This window comes from Mus pahari, chromosome 6 (genome assembly GCF_900095145.1).
Source record: "Mus pahari chromosome 6, PAHARI_EIJ_v1.1, whole genome shotgun sequence".
In the NCBI taxonomy this organism is placed as follows: Eukaryota; Metazoa; Chordata; class Mammalia; order Rodentia; family Muridae; genus Mus; species Mus pahari.
The window spans coordinates 92898229-92911294 of NC_034595.1; the positions used below are offsets into that span (position 1 = coordinate 92898229).

The 13066-nt window shown below is 47.4% G+C and overlaps 1 protein-coding gene across 1 annotated transcript in view; it reads right to left on the reverse strand.

Annotated features, from left to right (window-relative positions):
- Positions 1 to 13066, reverse strand: part of Fhad1 (forkhead associated phosphopeptide binding domain 1) — a 116722-nt gene that overhangs the window by 80114 nt on the left and 23542 nt on the right. The window contains exons 4-5 of the mRNA XM_021200663.1: positions 9703 to 9812; positions 6351 to 6605 (exon numbers count right to left, since the gene is read on the reverse strand). Of these exons, the coding sequence (XP_021056322.1) occupies positions 6351 to 6605; positions 9703 to 9812 (365 nt within the window). The remainder of the gene's footprint in view (positions 1 to 6350; positions 6606 to 9702; positions 9813 to 13066) is intronic.

A 13066-nucleotide genomic window follows, 5' to 3' on the forward strand; every position in this document is an offset into this window, starting at 1 on the left:
ACACACAGACACACACAAACACACACACACACACACACACACACACACACACACACACACACACACACACACTAAGAGAGAGAGAGTTGGAATTTATACTGTATTGCCTGTACATGAGGGAGAATGTCTGCCACATCTGGTCCCTAACATGTCCAGGCTATGCTGCCATAAGAAACACCTGGGTCCTGCCTTAGGTGTTTTGTTTTTGTTTTTGTTTTAAAGACAGGCTTTCTTTATTCTCCATGTAGCTCTGGCTGGCCTGGAACTCACTAGGTAGTCCTGGGTGGTCTCAAACTCAGAGATCTGTCTGCCTCTGCCCCTCTGCCCCTCTGCCCCTCTGCCCCTCTGCCCCTTTGCCTCTCCCAAGTCCTGGGAGTAAAGGAGTGTGCCACCATGCCGTGCCTGGTCCTGTCTCAGCTTTTAATTCTGTGAGCGTGGTCATGCTAGTCTTGACTTTACAGGGTTGCAGAGAGATTATATAAGCTAACAGATTTAAAAGTGCTCAGACAATGCCTGGCACATCACATAAACATATTAGCTACGATTATATGATTATCCTGCTTTAGCTTCTGGCTGCTTTGGGGGAAGGAAGACAGACTATGTGTGTGCCTGTGAATCTTGTCTGGACTTAGCTGCAGGGTGATGGCTGGCTGTCACACACTGTCTCAGGCCTGGCATTAAAAAGACAAAGGGTAGGCCCTGCCCCACCCAGATAATTAGACACAGACACACAGACACACAGACACACACACACACACACACACACACATACACACACACACATATGCTTGTGCACATGCATACAGAGAGACACAAACACACACACACAGACACACACACATGCTTGTGCACATGCATACAGAGACACAGACACACATACATGCTTGCACGCATGCACATACACTTGCAGGCACATGTGTGTTCACACAACCACACCACTAGATGGAGCCCACAGGCCTGTGTTAAGCTTCCTGCTGACCCTGAAAAATGAAATTGCAGGGAAAATAGATGGGCCTGGAAAATTGTATATTAAGTCTGAGAGCCTAGCCTGATCCCAGAAAGACAAAAGGCATCTGTGATGTCTCGTGTGTGGATTGTAGCTTCTAATATATTCTATTCAGAGTTACCAATAATGGCACCTTCTTTCTTTAACCTCACTAGCTTTTATTTTATCCCTACTGGGGACTTTCATTTCTCTCCCTCCTTGGTTTAGAAGGTATAATACTTTCCTTATTTATTATAACCTCCATATCTACTTTAAACTCTAACTCCATAACTTCACTACCAATCCCTGTTACTATCTTAGTGTTTATAGCACGGGAAGCAGCTACTAGTCAAACTTTCTAACGGGACTGACTGTGTACAAAATCTTAATATCCTACAATGCTAAAAATTATCTTTCCATCACTAATACTCCTTCCACTAACTTGGCTATCAAAAAATTTTTAAAATGAGCTAATATAACCTCATACATTATTATGACAAAAAGATCAACATAACTTAAACTTTTCAATTATATTCTCCTCAGAACCTTTATCCACCCCACTAATCATTCTCTTTGGTTTGTTTGGTTTTTGTTTTTTCGAGACAGGGTTTCTCTGTGTAGCCCTGGCTGTCCTGGAACTCACTCTGTAGACCAGGCTGGCCTCGAACTCAGAAATCCGCCTGTCTCTGCCTCCCAAGTGCTGGGATTAAAGGTGTGTGCCACCAATGCCCAGTCACCCACTAATCATTCTTACAACTTGACTTTTACTCCTAATATTATTAGCCAGTCAAAATCACATAAAGGAAAATAATTATATATCAAAACTCTGTATTTCTATATTAGTTAGCCTCCAAATTTTACTTATCATAACATTTTCTGCAACCAAATGAATTGTATTTTATCTTTATTTGAAGCCACCCTTATTCCAACTCTCTCTCTCTCTCTCTCTCTCTCTCTCTCTCTCTCTCTCTCTCTCTCTCTCTCTATTTGTGTGAGGATGGGGGAGGGCAAATGCCAGGAAACTAGGGAGGGGCCACGAGAGAGGAAAGGTTACTTCCAGCGGGAAATGACCATATAATTAGAGCTCAGTGAATGTTAACTGCACTTCATTTAAACTCCAAGTCATGACTGGTTAGATCAGACCAATCGTGGAAGCCCTGTGCTCCCCATTAGGCTGTTCAAACTCACTTCCCTGGAATAAGCATGGACAGCATCTGGGATTGTTTCTTCACAGTTTTTAATACTTTTAAAGATTTCCAGTGAGTTCGGATTTTATTAGGGTCTTGATGCCTTTCACCTGCCGTTAATCCTTATTATGTACATTTAAATCCCTTTATCTTTTGCCAGATTTTATTATGTAAATTGAAATCTTCTAATAAAATTTTTAAATAATGAAAAAAAAGCCTGTGTGCCTGTGTGTATGTGTGTTTGTGGTGTTTGTGTCTCTCTGTGTGTGTGCGTGTCTGTGAGTGTGTTTGTGTGTGTGTGTGTATACATATATGTGTGAATGTGTGTACATGTGTGTGTACATATGTGTGTTTGAGTGTATGTGTGTGTCAGTGTGTACATATGTGTGAGTGTGTGTGTACTTATGTGTGAGTGTGTGTATGTGTGTACATATGTGTGTGTGACTGTGGGTGTACGTGTGTGTGTGAGTGTATGTGTGTATGTGTGTACATATATGTGTGTGTATGTGTGTGTGTGTGTGTGTGTATGTATGTGTACACGGATGTGTCCCCTCACCTTCCTTGGAGCCACACACATGAATGTGTGGGTGGAGAAAGCTCCTCTCTCCATGCTTACTGTAACTACAATAAATGTTTCTAGGGGCTGCAGAGATGGCTCAGTGGGTCAGAGTGCTTGCTGCTTAAGCATGAGGATCTGAGTTCGGATCCCAGCACCCACATGACAAACAAACGTGTCAGCACACAAGCCTGTAAGCCCAGCCTCATGGGGGTCAGAGTCAGCGAGGTCTCCGTGGCTTGCCGGCTGCCAGCCTAGCTTCAGGCTCAGTGAGAGACCCTGTCTCGGGAACAAGACAGAGATGTATGCCTCATGTGTGCAGGCATGCACTACATACATTCAAAAATAAAACATAAAAACAAATAAACATTTCTAATTTCTAGCCTAAATCTTTCTGGCGCAGGAACACCAAAGGCTTTCTCTAAGGATGAGCTTGGGGACCAGGCATGGGAAGGGACGGCACTAAGAGTTCAGAGCCATCAGACAGAAAATATTTCAATCAAGCACCCCACCCTAAGGTCTCAAATTGCAAACAGTTTTCAGCCTTCTTCACAGCCTTCATTACCTAAATAAATATCCAGATTGTCTGTCGTTGGCACAAACCCCGGGGATGTTTATTGCCTGGTTTGGCTGTGTAATAAAACGGGTATTGGATCATAAGGAAGTCAGCAGTGCTGGGAAGGGTTGCCTGGGTAATCGCCGCCCTACTAATTAGCGCGGGCATGGAGGTGAGCATGCTCTGGTGGCATGGTGGCAGATGGAAGAGCCTTGAGAGCAGATCATTAGGTCCCTGCTTTCAGGGGACCCTCGACGACACATAAAGTAACCAGAGCCATTAATCAATCTGCCGTACAGATTATACTTCTGCCTGAGGGTTCTGCTGGCGATGAAATGGCTTAGAGACTAAAACAAGAGCTGCTTGGATTTAAACCTGCCACATCTTTGAGTTCAGACATGCTCTGACAAAATCCCAGACAATGATAGCTTCAGGAAGAGAGGGCTGGTTTTTCTGGCTTTGTTTGTTTGTTTGTTTGTTTTTTGGCTCACACTTTGAGGGTACAGTGCATCCTGGAAGCAGGAGCAGATGATGACATCACATCTGCCATTAGGAAGCAGAGGGTGAGGAATGCAGGCCGGCTGGTGCTTGGCTCGCTCATCCCTTTTCATTCAGTCCAGGAGGCTGGCATAGGGGATGGTACTGCCCACAGTGCGGGCAGATCTGCCTATCTAGATAGAACCTCACAGGCATGCCTGTTGTCCCTTGACCTCCACCTGTGTGCTGTAGCACAGGCACACACACACACACACACACACACACACAGACACACACACACACACACACAAACAGAGTCACATGTACACAGTCACATGTACACACAAATAAAAACTAAAACAAAATACCCCTTTCAATTATAACTGAATGTATAATAATTAAGTGTGATAGTTTCTAAATACTCAAATTGTGACCTGCTTTCTGTTTTCATGGAATCAGGTGAACATCTATCCTAATTTGGTTTCTTCTCTCTCTCTCTCTCTCTCTCTCTCTCTCTCTCTCTCTCTCTCTCTCTCTCTCTCTCTCTCTCTCTCTCTCTCTCTCTCTCTCTCTCTCTCTCTCTCTCTTTCTCTCTCTCTCTCTCTCCTCCCTCCTCCTCCTCCTCCTCTCAATCCCCCTTTTCCCTTCCTCTCTCTCTCTGGGACAGGGTTTCTCTGTGTAGTCCTGGAATTCACTCTGTAGACCAGGCTGGCTTTGAACTCAGAGATCTGCCCACCTCTGCCTCCCGAGTGCTAGGATTAAAGGTATGTGCCATCACCAGCCAGATCTAGTTTGACTTCTTTTGATGTTATGAACACCATGACCTAAAGCAACTAGGAGAGGAAAGGGTTTATTTCATTTTACAACTTATAGTCCATCAAGAAGTTAGGGCTGGAACTCCAGGCAGGAACCTGGAGGCTGGAGCTGATGCAGAGGCCATGGAGGGGTGCTGCTTACTGGCTTGCTCTTCACGGCTTGCTCGGCCTGCTTTCTTATAGAACCCAGGGCCTCCAGCCCAGGAATGGCCCCACCACAGTGAACTGGGACCTCTCACATCAACCATTAATAGTTTATGTACAAGACCAACATGGCCACTCATTATTACTTTGAAATTATATGTATGCAGGTATGCATGCAGGTATGCATGCACAGGTGTCATGTTCGTGTGTGTGGGTATGCATGCAATGGGCTCAGAGGTCATCCTTGCACATTATTTTTAGGGAGGCATCAACCATATGTTTTGGGACAGGGTTTCTTCCTGGGACCTGGCTTGTCTCTTTGTATAGAGGACAGACTGGCTGACTGAGGCGGCCTATGGCCTTTACCCGACCAGTGCTGACATTATAAGAATGCACCACCATGCTTTGCCTATATTAAATATTTTTCATTAAAATTTTTTTGAATATTTCATACATGAGTACTGTATCCATATCATTCCTACCTCCCCCTTCCCCTTTGACTCTTCCTATGTCCCATCCCTCTCAAATTTATTACTTCTTTATTTTACATACATACACACATATATTATACATATGATTAATTATTGCCACATACAGACACATATGTATTATATATACTATGAATTATTGTCATATAGATACACACCTGCACACACACACATAGATACACACAAACATACACACAATACACACATACACACACATACACACACATACACAGATACACAGACACACAGACACACAGACACACATATACATATACACACAGATGCACACATACACTCATACACATACATACAAACATACATACACATACACAGATACACACATATACACGTACATACATACACACACAAATATACACACATACACACACTCATATACATACACACATACAAACATACACACACATATACACATACAAACACACACATATACATATACACTCATACATACACACACAAACATACACATACACATATACACATATACAAAAATATATGCATACACATATACATACACATACAAACACACACACACACCCTGCTGACTCTATTTGGAGTTGCTCACGGCAGGGCAGGCATGTGTGTTTAGGGCTGACTTGAGATTAGATAACCTATCAGAGTTCATCCCTGGAAAAGACTGATTGTCCGGCCCACAGCAGCCACTGATTGCCTGTGGCTCTTCATCCAGGGGTGGGGCCTTGTGACTCCTACAGACCAACCGCACGGATGGAACCCAGGTCCCTGCACTTGCATAGCAAGTACTTTAGCAACTGAGCCGTCTCCTCGGCCCAATTGCTATCTTCATAAAACAGGAATTTGGATCCAGTTTCTAGAGAATAGAAGCTTCCTGGTAAATGGAGACCAGAGCTTACATTTGCTGGCACTGCCCATGGTGAAGCCAGGGACAACCACAGTCTCTCTGGGGTGTGTCAGAGGACCGTGACAGATCTAAAGAACATTCTCCGAGGCCTGACGCATGCCGCACTGGGAAGCAGGGCCCCTAATGGCCTTCTGTCCATGCTCTGATGTCCAAGATGCCCTCTTCCAGCTCCCCCCATCTTCGCTCGGGCTCCACTCTGGTTGTGGTGTCCCTACACTTTGACAGGCTTGTCCCAGAGTCCTACCTGGCTTTTCATGCTCTCAATCTCCTTCTGCCTGAGATCGTCGCCTTCATCCACGCCCTGGAACTTCGGGTCACACTTGTTGCTCTGCCTGGCTGTGGCGGCCATGGCGGCGGCAGTGGCCGACTCTGACAACCTTTGGCTCAGGTCGGCCACTTCAGCCTGCAGGTTCATGATCAGAGCGTCTTTGTATTTGGACTCCATCTCAAAGTCAGAGAGCCGATTAACCTCTCTCCCCAAGAGCAGAATGATCTCGTCCTGTGTGGGGACAAGAGGGAGGCTTAATATGGGCGTAGGTGGCAAGCTGGGCCTGTCTCTACAATCTAGGGGGAACGGGGTGTCACTCGGAGAAAGGCAGGTGAGGGAGAGAGGGCAGGCAGAAGGCCCTGGAGAGACTAGAGTTGGGCTAGAACCACACATCTGTACCTAGATGCTTATAATGGAGCTCCCCAGGTATAGAATCTTTCTTTACCCAGAAAACAATACTTTCACGTGGTAAACCACAGCCCCCTGGGAAGGTCAGAGGACATTCTGCGAATTCCCTTACAAGGCCCGAGTCCAGGGTGTTGGAGACCCAGCACAATCCCAATGGATTGGGATGCAATCCCAATGCACTCTATCACGAGGACATTATTAGTTTAATAGTTTTTAATGTATTCTGAAGGGGTCATTCCTCTCTTTTCTTCTGGAAGTCTGTTTCCCTCTGTCCACCCCAATGAAAATGAATTGAGGGAACAGAGTTCAATCAGGAAACAGAACACTGAATGCTTGTGAACACTCGGGTAGGTGGGGAGTGGGGAACTGTGGGTGGAGCCAATGCAGCTCCTCACTAGGAAAACACAGGGACCCAGTAATCTCTGCTTCTCCAAAGCCGGAATAGGTGCCCGGAACCTCTCAGAGTGATGGAAAGACCGGAAAAACGGAATTCTAGCTGTGTGCCCGGGGGAACGGATGGTGTCACGGGCACGCGGAAGCCCGCGGGCGCTGCCAAGTGTCTTCCTCTGGGACCTTGTGAATGTCTGTTACAGCTCTTCCAGCAGATTCTGTTTCCTCTGTTCTCTATCTTCAGCATGTCCCCCAGCCTCTTCCACAGTGAGCCACCCTGGGCCTCCACACTCAGCAGCACAGAACTGGTTATCTTCTGTGCCACAGAGATCTACTGGGCACCTACTGTGTGCTGGGCTCTGCACTGGATGTAAACAAACCTTCAGGTACGGTGTCGTGCAGTGGCTTCCGTTCCCTCTGGTGCTGTCCCTGGTCTCTATACCCTCCTTAAGGGAATGTCATCTGCTCCTTCCGTGTGGCTTTGGTAGGAGTGGATGTCAATCAAGTAGCTCACTTCCTGTCCTTCCTGTTCCTGTCCCTGTGACCCAGGCTGGTCAACCAAGTTTTTTTGTTTTTGTTTTTGTTTTTGGTATGGATTTTGGGTGGGGGCAGGGGTCCCACTTCTCTTTGGATCATGGATTTTAAGTATAGAGCTTGACCATAGTCGTCCGGTCCAGCACAGGGAGCTAGCCTGCTGGGGAGTGTCAAACTGCAGGAAAGACAAAGAGTAGAACTGGCAACGGGGACATTCCAATGACACCCCTGAAGATCCTGGATGCAGCCATGCCTGAGACTTGACAGCCTTTCTTTTATTTCTTTTTTAAAATTATTTATTTTTATGTTTATAAGCACACTGTAGCTATCTTCAGAAACAACGGAAGAGGGCATCAGATCCCATTACAGATGGCTGGGAGCCACCATGTGGTTGCTGGAAGAGCAGTCAGTGCCCTTAACCACTGAGCCACCTCTTCAGCCCCGCTTGCCAGCCCTTCAATAAGATTAGCTAATTTTCCACCCCTGTTGTTGACTGTCACTTGTCCTTGAAGGTGCTTGGGAAATCAGGGCATAAAAGGCTCAAAATGGCAAAAATGATTCAGTTTTCACTTTATTCCCACCTTAATGGGAGTTATGACGGCAGCGGTGGATCAAATATGACAAATACTGTGTGGCTTTTGTCACTGAGTGGTATCAATGTCTACTGTCCACCCAGTCTCAACCAGTCTGTGGCTCCGGGGGATGGATGGAAGCTACCAGAGGATACAGTACAGAGTGAGCTCTGAGCAAGCTGTCAGGATGCCTTAGTATCGGCCCTGGGGACCTGGGGGCTGCTCTGCTGGGGAGAGACTGCTCGCACAGGGCTTGCCATTCCCCCATCAGGCTGAGGGCCCAGACCTATGGCTGCTACCACCTGAGAGCATCAGCCCACGGCACACTGAGTTGACTGTAGCTGTGTATAAACTGAGAGGCACCCGCAGGGGAATGCCGTGCAAGCCAAGTCATGGAAGACATGGGAATGCTGGAGACACTAGAGTTTGGGGTGGCTTGCTGCTGGATGACAGACAGGTAGCTTCTCATGGTACCACAGCATCTCACAGTCTGGTCTCAGGACACCAACCTCAGAACTGTCACCTGGCCCTAATTACAACACTCTTAAGACCGTGATCCCAAGTGCCAAAGGACCCAGTGTTTCTGCAAGAACTTCTTGGGCTCAGATCTCTGTCTGTATGGAAATTGAGGCAGTGCTGGGCTATATTTTAGGTTTCATGTAGCCCAGGCTAGCCTTGAGCTTATAATATAGCTCAGGATGACCTTGAGCCTCTCACCCCCCTGCCTCCACCTCGGAGTGCTGGGATCACAGGTGTGTTACCTGCCTGGTTTATGCAGTGTTGGGGACCGGAGCCAGGACCTTGTGCGTGGAGGGGTGAGCATGCTACCAGTAGAGCCACACCTACCTGCTCAGGGTTTCCTTTCTGTTTTCAACCTGTGGCTGGATGGGGAGTGGTCAGTGCCTGAGCTGGCCTGTGCGGACACCCGTTAGGGTTCAGCCTCCGACTTCTCTGCTCCACGTCTCTAACAGCGTCGCCGTGGCTCTCTGATCTCTTACCTCAGTTCCCCCCAACCTCCACCTTCTGCCCACAGCTGGTGTGCATTTTCCCCACTGCTGTGCCATCACTTGCGGCTGACCAGGTGTGTGAGAGAGGTGCCAGACCTGGGTTCGGATTCCATTCTATTTTTTACCCTATGCAAAATCGGACATGCCAGCTAACCTCTCTGAGCTGAAGTTCCCTCATCAGTAAAGTGGAGGTGACAAAATCTGCTCCGAAGCCTTCAGAGATGAAATGAGCTGATGTTAGGGGCTCAGCCTGGATCACAGTGCGTGCTCAACAAACCTCCTTTGAGACTGCTATTATTTAGGACACAACTGTCTATTAAATAAGTGGTCCCTTGGACACAGGACACAGAGAAGAGGTGACAAGTTCCCCGGGGCCTCTGACTGCTAGTGCCCTGTGGGTCCCCAAGGCCCCCTCACCTTGTCCTGCTGGCTTAGGTTGTGGTCCATGAAGATCTCGGTGGGAGGTATCGTCCCGGAGAGTCCATCCATCATGCATTGCTCTGACATGTCCATAGCGTTGGCCCACACTGAGTGACATCCACAGAGAACAGGGTGCTGAGGGCTCCCCAGATTGGATGGGCCCCACACCCTGAGCTACTTATGGTTTTTCTTCGAAGGTCATACCATATGTTGCTTTTAAGAGGGGGCCTTGTTATATAGCCTGAGCTGCCCCAAACTCACCATGTAGCACAGGGTAGCTTCAAATTCTCTGTGGTCTTCCTGCCTCAGCCTTCTGAGTGCTGGGGTTACACACATAAGCCACTACACCTCGCTCTGTGTTCTATATTTTCACTGGTGGTATCATCATCATCATCATCATTATCATCATCATCATCATCACCATCATCACCATCANCATCATCATCATCATCACCATCATCATCATCACCATCATCACCATCACCATCATCATCATCATCATCATCATCATCATCATCATCATCATCGAGTCTCACTATGTAGCTGTGGCTGGCTTGGAATTCCAAGACCAGGTTGGCCTCACCCTTGCAGAGATCCACCCGTCTCTGCCTCCCAAAGGCTGGGATTAAGGGTGTGTGGCACCATGCCCAGTCCTTATTATACTTTTAAAACTTGTGTTTGTATGTATGCCTGTGCGTTCCTGTGTGCATACTGGTGAGATGGTATGTGTGAACACGTGTGCGGGTGCCTTTTGAGGCCAGAGGCTGACATCACATGTGTGCCTCCCTCTCCGACCATCTGATTTTTTGTCAGGGTCTCACTGAACACAGAGAGTTCTCTTTGGGTTATACAGGCTGCCGGCAAGTTCCAGTCATCCTCCTGTCTCTGCCTCCCCATTGCTGTGATTACATATGCACACTACCCTGCTTTTCATGGGTTCTGGGGATCTGAACTCGGGGTCTTCCTGCTTTGGCAGCAGACACCTTATCCACCAGGTCCTGCTCCCAGATGTTTCTCTGACAGTTCAGAGCCATGTGTGTGTGTGTGTGTGTGTGTGTGTGTGTGTGTTTGTTGAGAGACAATGTTATCACTGTGGAAGGCCTGGCCAGGAGAGTGGCCAGCTCACTTCGCTTCTCCATTGCTCCGTGGCCTGCCAGTGGCCTGCCAATCACCGATGTGCCTTTCTCTGCTGCACCAAGATCTGGTGACTGTGAGGGGAACATTAAGGCTCTCTCTGCCTTGCTTCCACATAAATAATTCAGTGACGCTAACGGTCTCTATCACACAGAGCTATTACGAGATTAGATATATAAGATATAGAGTTGTGCTGGCTCTCAAATGTACCGTGTAGCCCAGGCTGGCTCTGAAAGACACCATGTAGCCCAGGCTGGTCCTGAACACATGGCAATCCTTCTGCCTCAGCCTCCTGAGTGCTGGGATCATAGACACAAGTCATTATGCTCATATAATGCTTGAAAAAGATGTGGTTTTATTATTTTTAACTATTGATAGGCATGTGTCTGTGTGGGAGGGTATACTTAAGTGCAGGTGCAGGAGGAGGCCTGAGATATTGCGTCCCCAGGAGCTGGAGTTACAGATGGTTGTGAGCCACCATGTGGGTGCTGGGAACTGAATTTCCGTCCTTTGCGAGAGCATCCAGCACTTTTATCTATGGAGCTGCCTCTTCAGTTCCCTATTGCCTTATTTTAAAATAAATAAATAAAGTTTTGGGGCTGGAGAGATGGCTCAGTGGTTAAGAGCACTGGATACTCTTTTTAGGACCTGAGTTCAATTCCCTGCACCCGCATAGTGGCTCACAACCATCTCCATGTTCTGTTCCAGGAGATCTGATGCCTTAGCTTCTTCCGGTTCTGTAGTCACAACACTCATGTGCTGCACAGGGACACACACAGGCAAGGCATCCTTGCACATCGATCCAAATAAACAAATCTTTACAAAACTTTGAGCCATGCAGAGTGGTGACCCCTCTAACCCCAGCACAGGAAGGCAGAGACAGGCAGATCTCTGCGAGTCTGAAGCCAGCCTGGTCTACAGAGTGAGTCCCAGGATGGCCAGGGCTACATACTGAGACTCTGTCACAAAAACAAACAAACCAACACATGTTAAAAATATCGTTTTACTGGAACATGGTCCCAATCACTCACTCAGGTTCCTCTACAGCCGCTGATTTTTGCTCCACAAGGACAGAGGCCTGTAATACACATACCCAAGGGCTGAGACAGGCAAAGGAAAAATGAGTTTTCTCCAGTGGAGTCTCAATGGGTATACAAACTGCACCTCAGGGCAGGCCCATGCCCAGAAGTAGATGGCCAACACACAATCAACTCAATGGTGGGTTTGAAGGATTTGTTTTGTCTCACAGTGCTTTGAGCATTTTTTCCCTTTTTCTTTTTAACCTTATAGATCTTTTGGTTATACAGTTGGTTTCTATTTTTGTCTTCCTAGGTTTTCTGTGTGTGAGTGTGTATAGCTCACATTCTGCATGCGTTTCTCGTGATTGTCCTTGACATCCCACTGTTTGTTTGTTTTGTCCTATTCTGGTTTGCTTGCCTTTGTTTCATCTTAGTCTTATCAATTATTATTGTCATTTTAGATGACTGTTTGTATTCTGGTGAGAGAAAGAGGAAGAAAAGGTATGGATCTGGGTGGGTGAAAAAGAAGGAAGGATCAGGGAGAAACTGGGGGAGGGGATATCATAATCCAAATATACTGTATGAAAAAAAATCTATTTTCAATAAAAAATACCAGAGAGGTAGACAGACAGACATACACACACACACACACACACACAGAGAGAGAGAGAGAGAGAGAGAGAGAGACAGAGACAGAGACAGAGACAGAGACAGAGAGAGACAGAGAGAGAGAGACAGAGACAGAGACAGAGAGATAGATCACAAGTTCAAGATCAGCCTAATGGGTTACATAGTAAGGTCAAAGCCAGCCTAGATAACTTAGTGAGACTTTGTCTCAAAAACTTAAGAACATAAAGCTGGGCTGTGGCTGGGCTGTGGCTGGGCTGTGGCTGTGGCTGTGGCAGTGGCTGTGGCTGTGGCTGGGCCGTGGCTGTGGCTGTGGCTAGGCTGTGGCTGTGGCTGGGCTGTAGCTGTGGCTGTGGCTGGGCTGTGGCTGTGGCTGTGGCTGTGGCTGTGGCTAGGCTGTGGCTGTGGCTGGGCTTGTGCTTGGGCTGTGGCTGGGCTGTGGCTGTGGCTGTGGCTGTGGCTGTGGCTTGGGGATAGATCACTTGAGGCTGGGCTATAGCTGTGGCTGTGGCTGGGCTGTGGCTGTGGCTAGGCTGTGGCTATGGGTGGGCTGTAGCTGTGGCTGTGGCTGTGGCTGTGGC